This window comes from Penicillium bovifimosum (assembly GCF_028826915.1).
Source record: "Penicillium bovifimosum strain IBT 22155 chromosome Unknown utg000001l_segment0_segment0, whole genome shotgun sequence".
NCBI classification, from domain to species: Eukaryota; Fungi; Ascomycota; class Eurotiomycetes; order Eurotiales; family Aspergillaceae; genus Penicillium; species Penicillium bovifimosum.
Genome location: NW_026622710.1, coordinates 599067 through 615735, shown reverse-complemented (window position 1 = coordinate 615735; position 16669 = coordinate 599067). Strand labels below are relative to the sequence as shown.

The 16669-nt window shown below is 49.3% G+C and overlaps 7 protein-coding genes across 7 annotated transcripts; 4 read left to right on the top strand and 3 right to left on the bottom strand.

Moving 5' to 3' along the window:
* Nucleotides 1-25: 25 nt before the first annotated feature.
* Nucleotides 26-1331, top strand: N7515_000239 (putative mitochondrial DNA replication protein (Yhm2); the record flags this gene model as incomplete). Its single annotated transcript, XM_056660983.1, has 4 exons — nt 26-200; nt 262-358; nt 479-1151; nt 1277-1331. Exons 1-4 carry the CDS (start codon nt 84-86, stop codon nt 1329-1331), a joined length of 942 nt encoding a protein of 313 aa, XP_056526149.1. The 5' UTR covers nt 26-83.
* A 3617-nt stretch (nt 1332-4948) lies between these two features.
* hem13 (coproporphyrinogen oxidase) lies at nt 4949-6320 on the bottom strand (the record flags this gene model as incomplete). The annotated part of the gene is made up of 2 exons (XM_056660982.1): nt 4949-6058; nt 6111-6320. The coding sequence occupies 2 exons, from the start codon at nt 6318-6320 to the stop codon at nt 4949-4951; spliced, it is 1320 nt and encodes a 439-aa protein (XP_056526148.1).
* Nucleotides 6321-6987: 667 nt separating this feature from the next.
* On the top strand, nt 6988-7500 carry N7515_000237 (autophagy-related protein 8; the record flags this gene model as incomplete). Its single annotated transcript, XM_056660981.1, has 3 exons — nt 6988-7077; nt 7182-7414; nt 7467-7500. 3 exons carry the CDS (start codon nt 6988-6990, stop codon nt 7498-7500), a joined length of 357 nt encoding a protein of 118 aa, XP_056526147.1.
* Nucleotides 7501-8119: 619 nt separating this feature from the next.
* N7515_000236 (putative mitochondrial GTP/GDP transporter Ggc1) lies at nt 8120-9403 on the top strand (the record flags this gene model as incomplete). Its single annotated transcript, XM_056660980.1, has 7 exons — nt 8120-8204; nt 8263-8300; nt 8361-8402; nt 8462-8575; nt 8645-8778; nt 8834-9011; nt 9068-9403. 7 exons carry the CDS (start codon nt 8120-8122, stop codon nt 9401-9403), a joined length of 927 nt encoding a protein of 308 aa, XP_056526146.1.
* A 628-nt stretch (nt 9404-10031) lies between these two features.
* N7515_000235 (putative microtubule binding protein HOOK3) lies at nt 10032-12677 on the bottom strand (the record flags this gene model as incomplete). The annotated part of the gene is made up of 7 exons (XM_056660979.1): nt 10032-10217; nt 10292-10387; nt 10456-10835; nt 10894-11006; nt 11062-11138; nt 11192-11249; nt 11302-12677. 7 exons carry the CDS (start codon nt 12675-12677, stop codon nt 10032-10034), a joined length of 2286 nt encoding a protein of 761 aa, XP_056526145.1.
* A 577-nt stretch (nt 12678-13254) lies between these two features.
* N7515_000234 (uncharacterized protein) lies at nt 13255-13752 on the bottom strand (the record flags this gene model as incomplete). Its single annotated transcript, XM_056660978.1, has 4 exons — nt 13255-13381; nt 13437-13446; nt 13532-13556; nt 13615-13752. 4 exons carry the CDS (start codon nt 13750-13752, stop codon nt 13255-13257), a joined length of 300 nt encoding a protein of 99 aa, XP_056526144.1.
* A 727-nt stretch (nt 13753-14479) lies between these two features.
* On the top strand, nt 14480-16559 carry N7515_000233 (putative mRNA cleavage factor complex component Pcf11; the record flags this gene model as incomplete). Its single annotated transcript, XM_056660977.1, has 5 exons — nt 14480-14635; nt 14704-15108; nt 15163-16044; nt 16100-16447; nt 16509-16559. 5 exons carry the CDS (start codon nt 14480-14482, stop codon nt 16557-16559), a joined length of 1842 nt encoding a protein of 613 aa, XP_056526143.1.
* Nucleotides 16560-16669: the final 110 nt, after the last annotated feature.

Sequence of the window (16669 nt, the reverse complement as noted above, 5' to 3'; positions counted from 1 at the left end):
CTTAGTCTTCTTTCCCCTCCAAACGCACGAAGCCCCCTATATCCCTTGGTCAGGGCCCCTTTCAGCGCAACCCCCATCGCAGAATGTCTACAACTTCATCCGCGGCCTCGGCCCCTAAGCTCGAGAAGAAGCCCGTCAAGTTCAGCAACCTGTTGCTGGGCGCAGGATTGAACTTGTTTGAGGTCACTACATTGGGACAGGTATGATATACCCTCCGATGATCACAATGGTTACCCTGAATTTGCAACTGACCATTCCCAGCCGCTGGAGGTGACCAAGACAACCATGGCCGCCAACCGAGGCGATAGCTTCGTGGGTGCTATGAGTCGGATTTGGGGCCGTGGCGGCATCTTCGGTTGTAAGTGACGAATTCAATACCCGCTTCCAATATCCCCCGACCCTCCGTCCTTGGCGGCGTGGGGAGGGACCCGCCTCAAATCATGACCCAAAATACTAATTGCGAACGTCGGATGTTTAGACTACCAGGGACTCATTCCGTGGGCCTGGATTGAGGCATCCACCAAGGGTGCGGTTCTCCTCTTCGTCGCCTCCGAGGCCGAGTACTACGCCCGCTCCTTCGGCGCCAATGACTTCGTCTCCGGTATCAGTGGTGGTATGGCTGGTGGTGTCGCCCAGGCTTACGCTACCATGGGCTTCTGTACCTGCATGAAGACGGTCGAGATTACCAAGCATAAGATGGCCTCCTCGGGCGTCAAGCCACCCAGCACCTTCGCGACCTTTATGGATATCTACCGCAAGGAGGGTATCCGCGGTATCAACCGTGGTGTCAACGCTGTCGCCATTCGTCAGACTACCAACTGGGGTTCTCGCTTCGGTCTGTCCCGTCTGGCCGAGACCGCCATCCGCAAGGTCACCGGCAAGGAAGATGGTACCAAGCTGTCCGCATGGGAAAAGATCTTGGCGTCCAGTCTCGGTGGTGGTTTGTCCGCATGGAACCAGCCGATTGAGGTCATCCGTGTCGAGATGCAGAGCAAGACTCCTGACCCTAACCGCCCCAAGAACTTGACCGTTGGCAAGACCTTCAAGTACATCTACGACAGCAATGGCATCCGTGGTCTCTACCGCGGTGTGACCCCCCGTATCGGCCTGGGCATTTGGCAGACCGTCTGCATGGTGGCTCTTGGTGACATGTAAGTTCCACTTCTGCCCCCGATTCTCCAGACTCTTCCCCCTGATTCTATCGTCATCGATCCACTTTTTTCTGGGTTTTTCATGTGAGACCTCGGGCTAACCAGTTCTCCTTTGCACCGAACAGGGCCAAAGAAGCAGTTGAAAAACTGACCGGCGACAAAGTCACCGCGAAGCACTAGAGAAGGTTTGAGATACCCTTCTCTGCCTTGCAGCCTTCGGAGTGGAAAATTTGCATTAGTCTAGATCCAATTGCTTATACAGCTTTCATGATTAGTCCGGACTTGGACAGACCCGATACCCATTGAATACCTTTGCAAGTTTTCTCAGCAATACTTTATTCAATTTCTTTTTTTTGTGCATTGTCATGGGCTGTACTTTTTCTGTCTCGCAAATAATCAATCCATTTCATATGCTACAACATCAACTTTTCGCATTGGGTACGCACCAGGAACACGATGCCGAGTTACATGGACAAAAGATAATAATCGCAAGCAATGCTCCATCAATGCGAACAAATCCCGTCACTGCTTAATCCACTTGGAAACCAATCTGATCCACTGACCCCCGCCTTCGATCTTCAATGTAAACATTCAACCCCAGACAGGAATCATCCGATTTCGGCGCGTGAATCGGCCCTTTCCTTCAGCCCGACGAACCCATCCATGACCGTAACTAAAGATGAAAATGGATCAATACCTGAGCAACAAGCCCTATTGACCAATTGCAGTGTTTGCACTAGATACTGTAATTCCAATTTCACCTGCAGGATACTTGTCTGTATGTTGTAGCATCTATTCGATCAGCGGGCCGCAACCTCGGCTTGTAGTTAGACATTAGAGTCCATGCACTCCGGACATCATCCCGGCTGCCCGTCGGTTATTTCGGATCTGCGGTATTGCCATGTAGGCTGTGGCTAAATTGTCTGAAGAGCGGGTATTATCGGTGTTTGAATTCTAGTTCTTAGCGGTACAGGATCTTCATACATGGCAGTAAGTGGTGATTGCATCTCTGACAACGCTCTTGAAGCTTATGGTGCATCTAAATCCTTGCACATTTTCGTTCCCGTTTATATAGCCATATTTCTCACTTCCCGGTATCTAATGGTAAGATGGCCGAGTTGGTCTAAGGCGCCAGGTTAAGGTACACCTTGACTCCAAACTAGCAATAGTTTCCTGGTCTCGCAAGAGGCGTGGGTTCGAATCCCACTCTTATCATTTCCTTTTGCTTTTTTGATTCACAATCTGGTGCTAATAGGTCATACGCAATTCCTAATTTTTTAATTTCTCCGGGTTGATGATGCTATATCTCCAGAGTCTCCATATCGATGTATCAGCTACAGTGGTTAGGGTTAGCTAAAATAGCCCTACGGGAGGTGTTCCACGAGAATGCTTACTTGGAATCTCGCCGGCATCTGTAGACTTACGTGTATTCACATTAGGAATTTCAGGGTTCCTTACAATGAGACATCTTCTGTTCATCTGTTGGTTTTAAAGGCATGTACGATCTACTAGTAATTAGTAGGTCCGATGTTTGCCTTAACCAGCATTTCAGTCGGCACTGTCGGCTATATGCATAGCGGGCGAGGCGTGAATCACTCAGAGGCCATCCGTGGGAGGAATAGACATTCGACGACATTAGACGTACTCTAGTACGAATGGCCGGCCAGGTATTCTTTCCCGGGAGATCATGGTCTTCGCATGAGGTCGACTCATATACCTATCCTTCCTTGTTTCTCTGTGCATTTTTCTTCTACGTTGAGCAAGCTGTGTCTATGAAAAATAAAGTGATTGCTTGCTTCCCTTTGCACTCGGGGATCATGCGATCTTAAATCAAACGCGTTGCCTATAGACCGCGGTTGCGCACATCAGAATTTCCTTCCTTTGGAGGCATATAGCAGTTTTGAACATTCAGAACTGTCGCCTATGATATTCTCATTAGTTGCACCTGAAGTATAAAACCCCACAGGAGCGTCGATATCCCGTAAGGGTTTCGAGTTTGCGTATAGTATTCGGTGTAATAGCACATATACCCTGTTAGGGCTAGACTGTGGGTTCTCCGGTCATCAGAATCCAAGTCACACGAATAGCCCAAATCACCGGTGGCGGTATCAATAGTCTACTATGCCAGTGGCCCTGTACCATTATACCAACACGCATATATAAAGCAGCAACGGACAGAAGACAAAACGCAACCCACACAGCCTGGGGGATTCGCTACGGGTTTTGTGATAGTAAAGAAGAACGGTCCACCTATTTACCTGTGGGCCGTGGATGGAGTCAATGTAAAATTTCCACCTGCTTCGCGCTTTAGTTGTTGTTGTGGGTAGACACAAGTGACACCATGATCAATTGTGTGTTCATGTCGCTATTGAGCTGTACTGCTTAATGTAGTCATAATTTGCGCCTCTCTTCATCTAGTGGTAAGATGGCCGAGTTGGTCTAAGGCGCCAGGTTAAGGTATACCTTAACTCCACAACTAGCAATAGTTTCCTGGTCTCGCAAGAGGCGTGGGTTCGAATCCCACTCTTATCATTTCCTTTTTGTTTTTGACTCCACCTTACTATGACCTTGATGCGGTTCAATTGATGTTATTTTTGACGTTGTGGTGCAGAGGTGTGCGGCGGTTGGCGCTAGATTTTAGGGTTGTGAATTTTGCGCTAGCGAACACCTCCTATTTACTAACGAATGTCGGCTTCCTGCAGCACATTGGATCACATCAAATCCAAATAGATATTCATCAGGCTTCGCCAGAGGGCAAGTCTGTCTGTGCTGTGGATGTGGACTAGACTTGTGATTCTTACCAGTCTACCCGAGACTGAGAGGTTGTGCGGGCTTGCCAAACAGAGACAAAGTCATCACTACCTATGCATCGCCATGCTCTGATCGTGTGCACCAAAAGAATGCCTAGCATTGACAACAGAGACCTAGCTTTTCTGAGCAGATTTTATACGAACAGGGAATCGATAAAGGCCATAAATATACACTGGAGATGTAATGTTCAGAGGAACATGCCGACATTGGCATTCAAATAATGGGTTCTTTGGCCATTGCATCCAAGCCCATCAAGATGTCTCCCTTCCAAAGAGTACGTATATGTTCTGCCCCAGAGCTGTGTACGTGCCGATTGCCTCGGGGTAGCCAGGAAAATAGCCTTGAGGATCGCAGTCTATAGCAGAGCAACAATTGTTCTTGGATATGCTCTGGCCACACAAGAATGAGAGCCAAAGAAAGAAAACGGCCCCCTTGAATTAAGTCTCCTTCGCCACACCATCAAATGTATGGTACAGTCAATATGAAAGTCTTTCAAAAAGAGTATAAAAGAACAAAAAGTGAATGATAAGAGTGGGATTCGAACCCACGCCTCTTGCGAGACCAGGAAACTATTGCTAGTTTGGAGTCAAGGTGTACCTTAACCTGGCGCCTTAGACCAACTCGGCCATCTTACCATTAGATAACAGAGAATTGAAAACATGGCTGAATGAGTGGAAATCATGCACAAGCCCGAAAAGCGCCTGGCCTTCAATTGCTGCGACATGAATTTGCTTGTCAATCGAGGGTTACCCTTCTTGACTAGCCTTTAAGTTTGTGTCTCTTTGCACCAGTGGTTATATGGACATTTTGAAAAGGACTGGTCATGGAGGCATGTCGATGATTGTAGAGTTATGCAGGGCAATAACTATTCACAATCAGACGGAATGTCAGGTAGCTGGTCCCCATCTAGCTAGGTTTATACTATACATGTAGAACTCAAAGAAAACCAATAATACAGCTTATATCGAACATGGCATATGGATCAATCAAGCCCATTGCCGGGGGTGTCGCAGCACATCCATGAGTTCCTTCTCCTTGGTCTTATCCTCCGCTAGGTCATCTTCCTCGCCAACTGACATGTCTTCCGTCCTCGTGCCAGAGACAGGGTCCATGTAGGCCCAGCTTGCGGTGCGCGGAAGACTCATCAAAATACTTTCAATGCGGGCATTTGGTGTGCGCAGGCCAAAGCTGGTTCCGCGGTCATAGACAAGGTTGAACTCGACGTAGCGACCCCGTCGGAGCTGTTGCCACTCCTTTTGTTCCGGAGTGTAAAGCATATCTTTGCGTCGCTCAAGGATGGGAACATATGATGGGAGGAAAGATGCAAGACCGTCCGAAACGAACGAGAACAGTGTCTCCTGGGGGTTGGAGGATGAGCCGGCGGATGGCTGGAGGAAGCTGGCGTCGAGGTCGTCGAAGAAGATACCTCCGACACCACGGCATTCACCTCGGTGTGGAATGTAGAAATACTTGTCACACCAGGCCTTGAACTTGGGGTAGTATGTAGCGTCGTGGCGGTCGCACGTATCCTTAATGGTCTTGTGGAAGTGCTGAGCATCCTCTGGGAAGAGGTAGGTCGGGGTCAAATCTGTGCCACCTCCGAACCACCAGTTCTTGTCCCCGTTGATAGGGTCCTTGGGATCCGAGGTCTCGAAGTATCGGTAGTTGAGGTGGACAGTCGGGGCCATGGGATTGTGTGGGTGCAAGACGAGCGAGAGACCAGCAGCGAAGAAGTCCAGCGACTCTACATCCGAGCCAACGAAGGACTTATGATCGGCACGCATCTTCTCAATGGCTGGCCGAGGCAATTTGCCGTACACCACGGAAACGTTGACGCCTGCCTTCTCGAAGACATTTCCGTCCTGCAGCACACATGAGACGCCCCCGCCGCCATTGGGACGCGACCAAGTATCTGTCTTAAATTCCTGCCCGTCAATTCTGCCGAGCTCCTCAATAATCTTCTGTTGATGCTGCTTGATGAGCTTTTCCATCCGTAACCGCATCGGCGAGTGCTCGTTGATTTTAGATGATTGTTTCAAAGCCTCATCCACTTCGGCGATAGATGGGGCATCAAGTTCCGTGACATCTTCTGTCATCTGAAACAAATCAGCAACTTCCTCTGTGTCTGGAAAAAGCGCCATGTCTTACCATTGAGTATATGATTGCGCCAATGAATGGCACGCCAAAGGCGAGGCGCAAGTAGGGCCGCCAGACGGTGAAAGGCTTTGTCTGAGGCGGCTTCTGCTCAGTAGAGTATGCGCGAAATGAGGGCCTGGTGCTACGACCAGCAATGCGAGTGCTACGAGCAGACAGCTGCGTCAGCGACCTCCGTAGAGGTGTGTATGACCGGGTGGCCATTTTCGCAACAGGGTTGGAGGCACGCTGGAGGCCAAAAGAGCGGAGTATGGATGGTCAGGACTGGAAGAGTGGTAATCTGTACCAACACAAAGAATAACCAGAGGAAGAGACCGCAATGGATCAATTGAGCAAAATACCACGCAATTCGGCATTAAAATCGTATGACTTTGTCAAGAGCTGACCTCGGGAGTTTGATCTGTTTGCCTGGATGAGATAAGCACGATAAGCGGCTCCGGGGCACCGGGGAAGCACTCCATCTCAAGACTAGGCTAAGCTGATTTCCAGATGTTTGGCCATGTATATAACTATCTGCTGGGTTTGATATGGATTATCTAAAATGCATCAATAATATCAGCAATATATCAAGTCTCGTGCCACGTGAGTTGAACTCTCCAGGCATCTGATTTCTGCCGCGTGACTATGACTCACCGCCCATGGACCCCGTGATAGTATTACCGTAACGTCAGCGGGGAACTCCTCGCCTTGTCATCCTCTTATCACCCCTCTTCATCTATCTCTTCTTCCTGTTTATCGCCAGAGACATCACACTTCGAGCATCTGAGTGAAAGCTCATCACTTCTATCGACTTTACACCAGAGCTCGGTCTTTTGATCCTACGTGCTCTCCACTCGACCCGCTCTCACTTATCTACGCCTTATCAGTCACGATGCGATCCAAGTTCAAGGACGAACACCCTTTCGAGAAGCGAAAGGCTGAGGCCGAACGCATTCGCCAGAAATATGCTGACCGTATTCCTGTGAGTTTCTTTGCTTCTAGAGGGGATTTCCTTGACCCGAGAGGTGGTTGCTGGGACTCTCGGGTCCTCACCGCTTATTCGGCAGCTAATACCGCAATCTACAGGTCATCTGCGAGAAGGTCGAGAAGTCGGACATCGCCACCATTGACAAGAAGAAATACCTGGTGCCGGCCGATCTCACCGTGGGACAGTTCGTTTACGTTATTCGCAAGCGCATAAAGCTCTCCCCCGAGAAGGCTATCTTCATCTTCGTTGATGAGGTCCTCCCTCCCACTGCTGCACTCATGAGCAGCATCTACGAAGAGCACAAGGACGAAGATGGCTTTTTATACATCACGTATGTCGCTCTCTCCTCGTTGATAGATGAACTCATACTGACATAAGCATAGATACTCGGGCGAGAACACTTTCGGTGGCCTGTAGAGGTTGTCCAGTCTCTTTCACTGCTCTACTACCGAGTCTTCTGATCGGAATGTGTGATCAGTAATAGGGAACGGGTAAGCGACAGGGAGCCCGCGACCTTGGAATTCTTGAGTTTGGGTCACTGGCGTTTCATTTGGTGTTCTGCGCATTTCCTTTCTGACTTTGCTTGACAACTATTGCTTTAGCTGAAACTACGATCATTATGAAAACCTCACTGGCTGCGGTAATGTTTTGGGATTCTTTCGCCATTCTACTTTGTTTTCCCTGCCGAGCTATGATGGAGGACCTACCTGGAAACCGCAGCTCAGGCTAGATAACATGGCTTTATACACCAAGGACAATATGAGTTTCCTGTTCAGCTTGCATGGTTCATATAATGAATACACGTAAAAAGTAGATTGATAAGTAGAGCAGCTACTAAATATTCGATGTCTCCACTGTCATACAACGGATTTCTTGGCTCTCCGATGGCGGATCCGAATTAGGACTAGTGTCAATTCGGGAGGTTGATAAAATTTAAGTCCGAAGAGAGAGCACATGTTCCTGAGTCCATCATCGGCGTTGTCATTGCTCTGTCTTTCTCTGTCTTTTTTTGGCGATCTCTTCACATTTGAAAATTATGTCTCCCGCTATCGCTACTGGTGCAGGCTCTGCCTCCAAGGATGTTAAGAAGGAGTCTGCCACTGCTCGTCTCCTCGGATCCGGTATGACTCGATCAATTGCTCCAAAATACGCACCCGATTACTGACGTGACTCTTGTAGGCTCTGCCGGTATTGCTGAGTTGATGATATTCCACCCCGTACGACCAAACCACTCCGATATGAGACTCATTGCGACCCGATACTGATATCCTCCATAGGTTGACACCACTGCCAAGCGATTGATGAGCAACCAGACTCGGGTGAGATTGGAATTGTCTACATTGTACATGTATCCTGTTGTTGACTGGGTTCTTGATAGATTACCAGCGCTACCGCTTTCAAGGAGGTTGTCTTCAGGGAGCACGCCAATGCCTCAGTCGGCCGCAAGTTCACTTCTCTGTTCCCCGGTCTCGGTTACGCTGCCGGTTACAAGGTTCGTGACTCATGTCGGTGACTTGTGAATAGGGGACGCAGTAACTAACGTCACTTCGAATTGCCACAGGTCCTTCAGCGCATCTACAAGTACGGCGGCCAGCCGTTCGCACGCGACTACCTTGCTAAGCACCACGGTTCCGACTTCGATAATGCATTTGGCAAGGGTACCGGAAAGGCCATCATGCACGCCACTGCTGGAAGGTAAGAACAAGTGTGCCTCGGAACACATGGATTCATCTAACGTCCCAATCTCCAGTTTGATCGGTATTGGAGAGATCGTCCTGCTTCCTCTGGACGTCCTTAAGATTAAGCGTCAGACTAACCCTGAGGCGTTCCGCGGCCGTGGCCTCTTCAAGATTGTGGCCGATGAGGGTATGGGCCTGTACCGCGGTGCTGGCTGGACTGCCGCCCGTAACGCCCCCGGATCCTTCGCTGTATGATTATCATCCCCCGGTTTCTATCACTGGATGACGTCTAACAAATGTTACAGCTCTTCGGTGGTTCCGCTTTCGCCAAGGAAAAGATCTACAAGTTGAACGATTACAACAAGGCCTCTTGGGGCCAGAACTTTGTCGCCTCGGTTTGCGGTGCTAGCGCCTCTCTGATCGTGTCCGCTCCCCTCGATGTCATCAAGACTCGCATCCAGAACCGCAACTTCGAGAACCCCGAGTCTGGATTCAAGATTGTCTCCAAGATGCTTAAGAATGAGGGTCCTACCAGTTTCTTCAAGGGCCTGACCCCCAAGCTGCTGATGACAGGTCCCAAGCTGGTCTTCAGCTTCTGGCTGGCACAGACACTGATTCCCGCTTTCGGTCAGGTTGTATAGAGGCCGTGTTGTTATAATGGTTGCATCTCCCCTTTTCTCTTCTTCTCATCCTTTCTTGGGCCAGGTCAATTGCCCGGAAGTTTGTATTTTTCATAGACATGTTTATTTACTGTGTGGATCTACTTATGTAGCAGATTTCCTCTGCCATCTCCTGGATTCTCTTTACGTTTTAGTACTCCCCTCTTGCTGCTTCTTGACAGAATATGAGAAATGTTCCCTTGGAAGATGTATATGTACTCTCAATCTACTACCGCCGATTGTCAGATACTGCTCTTTGGCTACTACCATGACCTTCCAATTAGCTTCCAGTGCCGCTTTCAGTAGCTACGGACAGACGGTGTATTGTACGCATGATGGGATTCATATGGTCGGGAACTTCCAGGGCTCAAGAAGCACCTTTCCAACAGCATGGACATGCCAATAACAGTACTGCTAAGAAACAGCCAAAGCACAAAGGTTCTATTCAATTGACCTCGATTCTATGGCGTATATAGACAGGATTATAATCACAGTAATGAGACGGGATGTATAGTGGGAATCTCAACATACAACCTTGGAAAATCAGCAAAAGAAAACAAGACGAAAACAAAAAGCAAACAACTATATACTAGAAACAAGATCAAAACTCCTACTGGCCAGCAACGGCGCTTCTTTGCCTTGCTAGCCAACCCTTGGAATCTCCCGTACTGGCTCCATGACGATATCGTGATACCGTCATGTTGTTGTTCTGCCATCGGCTCTGGAGGTGATACCAAGCCGAGCCCACAAGGCTGAGTTCTCGGGCTTGGCTGTCGATAATGTTCTGAAGCTCGAGCTAGGATGTTCCATCAGCATACTGTAGAGTAGTAGAGAAATAAAGGCATTGGAGTCCAGTAATCGATGACTTACCTCTCGTTCTTTGGGAATCCCATTGTCAAAATTTTCTTCGTAGTTTCTCATTCGCTCACGAAGTGATTTGACCAGCTCGTTCTGCTGCTGAATGTACTGTGATATCAAGCCGAGGTTAGCGTTACCAAACAAGAGAACAGGATAAATTCATGTGAAAGACCAACCTCCGCACGCTGAGCTAGTCGTTCGACATTCTTCTCGAGAACTCCGGCGCACTGTTTCAAGAGCTCGACGCTGGATTTCTGCGGCGCTTCGCCCTCGGTATTGTGGGTTTCAAATTCGCCCAGCAGCATCTGCATCTCCTTCATTACCACCTGATCTTCAGAGCTGATCTCGCTTTGCTTGCTATCGAGCATCTTGCGCAGTTCCTCCCGTTCAGCGCAGACTTCGCGCACCAGTGTCTGACTGGCATCTACCTCGGCTTCCAGGTGATGTACGTTCTGTGTGAGGGTGTCCCAGTCACCCCGGAGTTTCGTCAACTCGCTAGAGTTATATTCTTCAAGTCCGCGAAGCATGTCTACCTGCTCCATATTGACGAGACCAACTTTGGCATTGTAAGCCATGTGTGAAGATATGTGGAATTTCGGCATTTCTGGACTTACGTTCAGCTTGTGCATCAGATAGGTCCCGTTTGGTGGTTTCCAAAGAATCTTGGATCTCGGCAATCTTCTTCAAAGCACTGGTATAATTCTCGTATAGTTTCCAGTAGTCCTCACTTGTAAAACATGTTAGATGTTGCTCCTTTGAGGGACAGTGTAGGGTGATCATACCTCTGGCTAGAACCAGCGCGTGCCAGTTGCACGGATGCAGCAAAAGATTCAGAGAAGCCACCGGTGTGAGAGCCCGACTAGGAGTTATCAGTACCAAAACAGAATGGCTGAAGATATATGATACACGTACAGCTGAAGGTGCTTTGATGGACTCCATTTCCCGCTTCAAATCGTCATTCTCGGATTTACTGTTGATCATTAGCATCTGATAGAATGTCAAAGAGAATGAGATGTGCATACAGCTGAGATTCTTTGACACCGAGTGCTTCAAAGTCCTTGTGCAATGTTCCCTGCGTCTTCGGCGTTTCAGACCCAGGAGACTGGGTTCCGGGCATACCGTCCATTTCACCCAGACGTTCACGTAGTTCGCTGATTAGGGCATCGTCCCTCTCGTGTTGTTCGTTTGCACTCTCTAACCGCTCCGTGAGAGCATGGTTATTGAACTCGAGTTGTTTCTTCAGGTTTTGGATTTCGGTGCATTCCTGTTCAACTTGAGGCAGAAGCTTGCGGTATTCTTCTAGTTCCACGTCACGCTCCGAGGACCACCGCTGCTGCGCGTCTGACTCCTTCAGCTGTTGCTGGAGATCTTTGATCTGGTTTTTGAGGGTCTGGTTCTCCTTTTCGAAGTCTTGACTGGCCTGCAATTTCTGGCGATATTTCTCTGCCGCATTTGCTTTGCGAGCGAGCTGATCCTTTTCAGTGCGGAGCTCATCATAGTCATCCTGTAACTTCTGGTAGCGTTGGTTCTTGACGCGCAAGGACTCCACTGTCATCCGAAGACTGTCAATCTCGTCCTGGGCTGCAGTCAACTTCGCCTCTTGGGAGGCGATTAGATCATCCTGTTGGCGGGTCTTGCTTTCTAGCGCCTTCGCATTGAACCCGATATCGCCTTTTCCAGATTTCAAGGTAACCAGCCGGTCCTCAGTGGACGCGAGACGGTTCTGGAGAGTGTCGTTATTCTCCTGGAGGCGCGCCAGGCGATTGTGCAGGTCCTCCAACGCCTTCTCCAATTCCTTTTTCTCATGTGTCAAACGGTCGTTTTCCGCAAGCACCTTCCCGACGCGTTCCTCAAATTGTAGTTCAAGATCCACGGGGCGATCATGCTTTGCTAGGTCTTCCCTCAGCTCGTCCGCAGCATCCATGGGCTCATATTGGCCGTTATGCGCCTCCTCGATAATATCTTTGAGTCCTTCCTGAGTGGAGGTGCTCAATTCTTGGAGTGTTTGCACGTATGTTCCGGCGTTTGGGGAGCTGATCGCTGCAATCAGGAGAAGCTTCAGCAGCTTGTTTGTCTCCTTGGTCGAGGCTTTTTCCGCGACGGCTTCGAGATCGGGCGATGGATCGAGACCGGAGGGCAGGGTGTCATCGTTCTGGTGCCGAATGTAGTTAAGGAGCAGCTTGTGGATGTGCTTCAGGTTCTGCCACTTGGCCACCCAATGGTCGGAGGCGTTGCGCTCCGGGATTTCCTCGAGGAAGTACTGAGGATCAATATCCTGGAGAATCTCCCATAGGATGATTCCATCGGTCAATTCATCAATGGCTCGGAGAGTCTTTCCTAGGGAGAAGCTGTTGATCCATTCCAATAGGACCTTGGTTACCATGTGTTCCGATGCCATGGCGAATTCACGCGTTTAGTCGAGTGTGAGGCAAACTGGATAAAGTTCCAGCATTTCCAAGACTCCAAAGTGAGTGTCAATGGAAACGACTGTTTCCGAGGCTCTCAGGTGAGTTTCCAGCGGGTCCACGCGCGTTCGCGTTCGAGGTCGGGAGGAACCACAACGACCGAAATCAACTAGCGGGGGGATCGGCCCTATGTATCAATGGTATCCATACTCTTTCATTGTTACATAGCAGACCCATTTGGCTATTTACTTTCAAAACGTAGTGAATGTGATGATGTATAAGGAGTGTCAGTTGCTATAGATCGAAAGGTACCAACAAAACCATCAATATGCGCCCTTCGAGCCCGTCCACAGGTTCAACCAATTACTCCACATCGTACAAAGACCCCGAGGTTGCAGAAATTCACGCAAGTATTCCCGAATAAAAACCAAAAAAAGGTGTTACTATCTTGATTGGTACATTGCAGCTGGGGTTTGCCAGTGCCCCGACCGATCACCATGATATGCTCAGAGCCAGCTGTGCCGTGGGATTCGTAGCCCCAGCACCTGATTAAACAGTAGCAAGAATATCCTAGATGGCCGCTTCATAATCGCCGTACGCATTCACAATCTTATCTTCCTCGATAGTGGGACTGTATTTGACGTCCTGCGTGGAGAGTGTATTGAGAGCGCTCACAGGAGCATCGGCGGCGAAGCCACTAGAGCTATAGTTAGAAACTGTTTTCCGAAAGAGAAATACCACTGAGGTCGTACTTGATTAGATCTGCAGGAGAGATACACGTCAGCATCAACACATCAATGGAAACGCTATCTGAATATCAATTCAAGGGAGTCAAGTCAGAACTTACGGTATTCATGTGTGATGACGCCACCCTAAGAGTGTCAGCCAAGAACCATGATAGCCTCATGAAACCAGAGGTGCACTGCGTACTGAAGCCACTAGCGACTCTTTGGCCTGAATAACCACTGAATCAGGCGTTCCCTTGGGGAAAGTGACGACCACGGACTTGAACGACTCAGCTAGTGCTAGTGGTAGAGCCAACAGGCCGACTGCGAATGTAAATCTCATATTGAAAGGATAATAACGTCTTTCAAGTAAGTTGAATGTAGATTAGTATTGTTTGACTGGGAGAGAAGTGGGAGCCTGGGAGGAATGGAGGAAGGGCGCCTGGCGTCATCTCCCGATCACATGATTAAACTCAGACAATCCCCCGGAGCCTTTTCTCTGTCCGACTCTTCTCTCACCACTTCACTTCTCGTCACCAGAACTCTCCTACATTGATTCATTACCTCACAGCGTTGACTTGCGATTCTTGGCATTTGAAGTCTTCTTTGATTATATCCTACCACTTTTCTTTCGTTTTGAGCGAGACGCGCTTCGACCTGACAATCCTCTACCCTCGACGTTGCTCCATCCCTCGGCGATTTATCATTGACTTGAAGATAGATACACAAGGGTGCTGGAAGGTCACAGGCTGGATTGTACTGAGGGCAAGCGTCTAATCCTGTTTTTGTCTCAAATTTTCGCAAAGATAGCTAGCCAAGCATTTACATTTTCCGCCTATTTCTCCATCTTTGTGTTGAACCAAGAGATTCTGTTCCTTGGGACGAGGACGAAGATTAAGAAAAGAAGACAGTCTCGATAGTCACAGAAGCAAAGGACGAGTGAAAAACAGAAAAAAAAACCAAGGAAAAGACTGCACAAGTGGAAGGTACTGGAACGGGGTTGGGCTTGCTATTGATTTTTGCTCTCCATTTCCGATAATCCAAATCTCGACTCTCCAATCATTGACACCATGTCTTCTGCTGAGATTGCGGAGGACTACAAGAGTTCATTGGAGGATCTAACCTCCAACGATGGAATGCAGATCCGCACACTGACCGTCATCGCCAAAGAAAATACGGACTACGCACAGGCTATCTCCCGAGTATTGGAGAATCACATTCGGACAGTAGGTGTTCTCATTTCCATTCGTTTTCCGGGAGGCGTAGCAAAAGATGAGTACTGACCGCTATGTAGACACCACCGCCACAGAAGCTTCCTGCCCTCTATGTAGCCGATTCTATCGTCAAGAACATTGGGAACCCATATACCGGCTTCTTGGGTAGAAACATGTATCAGACATTCATGAATGTCTATACTTTGGTAGATGGAAACACCCGAAAGAAGTTAGACGAGATGCTCAACACATGGAAGTTACCTGCTCCAGGGTCAAAGGACACACGGCCAGTCTTTCCTCCTGAAATCACGCGCAACATTGAGAGCGCTCTCATCAAAGCACGTACCGCAGCTCTGCAACAGCAACAGGCCAGAGCCCAACCCGACATCCTCGGCCGTAGTCGTGCAAGTGTGACTCCAACTGGCCGGACTAACAGCCCCATGCCTCAAAACCACCAACATGCCCAGAATGGTCATTCCACCCCAGTAAGACCGTCTTTCCTTTGCGTCTTACGTCCAAAGCTAATCTGAATCCCACAGACACCTTCACTCCCGCAGAGACAGGATCTTGATTACCTCAATCGAGATGTGGACGCCCTGATTGTTTCTGCAAAGAAAGACTTTGCTAATAGTCCTTTTAACCCGGTTTCTCAGCAACGTTTGAAGGCGTTGGTAGATCTTCAGGCAATCCTACAGACGCAACAGCTCTCTCCAGAACAGTTGAAACTCGTCCGTGATCAGGTCTCTGCACTTGCTGCATCAAGGCCACCCTCTGTTCCTCCTATAGCAGGTCCGAGTGGCTCGGCAGTGTCAACTCCTCCAGTAATTCCACCCGCACCACCAGTCTCGCAACCCTTCCAGCAGCTTCTAAACTCCGGCACTCTCGCCGGACTGATCAAAGCTACCGCTTCACGTCAGCAGCCGACCCCGCCACCACAGATGCCTGCTGCGCTGCCTCAGATGCCCCAGATCCCTCAGCAGGGTAATACTCCACAGCCAGCAGCACAGGAAAACCCCCTCATTGCTGCACTAAGAGCTCGTGGACTTTTACCCGGTGGACCGACACCTTCCTCTCTTACGCCTTCCACTTCGACACCCGTCCCTGGGAGAACTACTTTGCCTTTCATCTTACCTAATGGAATGCAAGTAACACCGCCAGCTCCGTCTCAAACCCCAATCGCCGCCAATGGCTCTGGAGTTCCCATGAAGTCAGCTGCCATGAAGATTCCTCGGTTTGCGCTTCTCGTCTCACTTTATGACTCCCGGCCGAACCGGTGTGGAACTTGCGGCCGTCGCTTCCTGACCACGGATGAAGGCAAGGAAATGAAGGCACGTCATCTGGACTGGCATTTCAAAACCAATCAGCGCATGACCGAGTCTTCCAGGCGGGCTCAGAACCGTAGCTGGTATGTCGACGAAAGGGTACGTTCATCACATCTATCCACTGTTCCGAATTCTGTCTCTAACCTATTCACAGGACTGGATCAAATCTCGGGAGGCTGGCGACGAAAACGGCGCTGTAGACACTCAGCCCACCACTGAAGGGACTGCAGGTGTTGATGGCAATGCTAAGCAAGAGCCGCCTAAGCCGTGGATTCGAGCACCGAATGATGCTACTCTCCGCAACACTCCTTGTCCCATCTGCCAGGAGAAGTTTGAATCGACCTGGTCTGAGGATGTCCAAGACTGGATCTGGCAAGACGCCACCAAGGTTGGAAGCAGAGTATATCACGCTAGCTGCTACGCGGAAGTTACTAAAGGTCCTGCACCGACGAGCCAGCGCACAGGCACACCCGACTCAGTGTTGGGCAAGCGCAAAGCTGAAGTAAGTACCGCCAACAGCGTTTGAACTGCTTTCAATGTCTCAGAGAGCTAACTATCCACAGGGGACGGAATCACCAGGCCATAAGACACGCATCAAGACCGAGCCCGCTTAAGGTGGATCTCTTTTGTATTATATTTTTGCATTGCATGGGGAAAATCCAAATCCCTCTTTAGCGTTCCTCTGGCTTCAATGACTCCTCTTAAGACTCTTAAGACAGTCCCA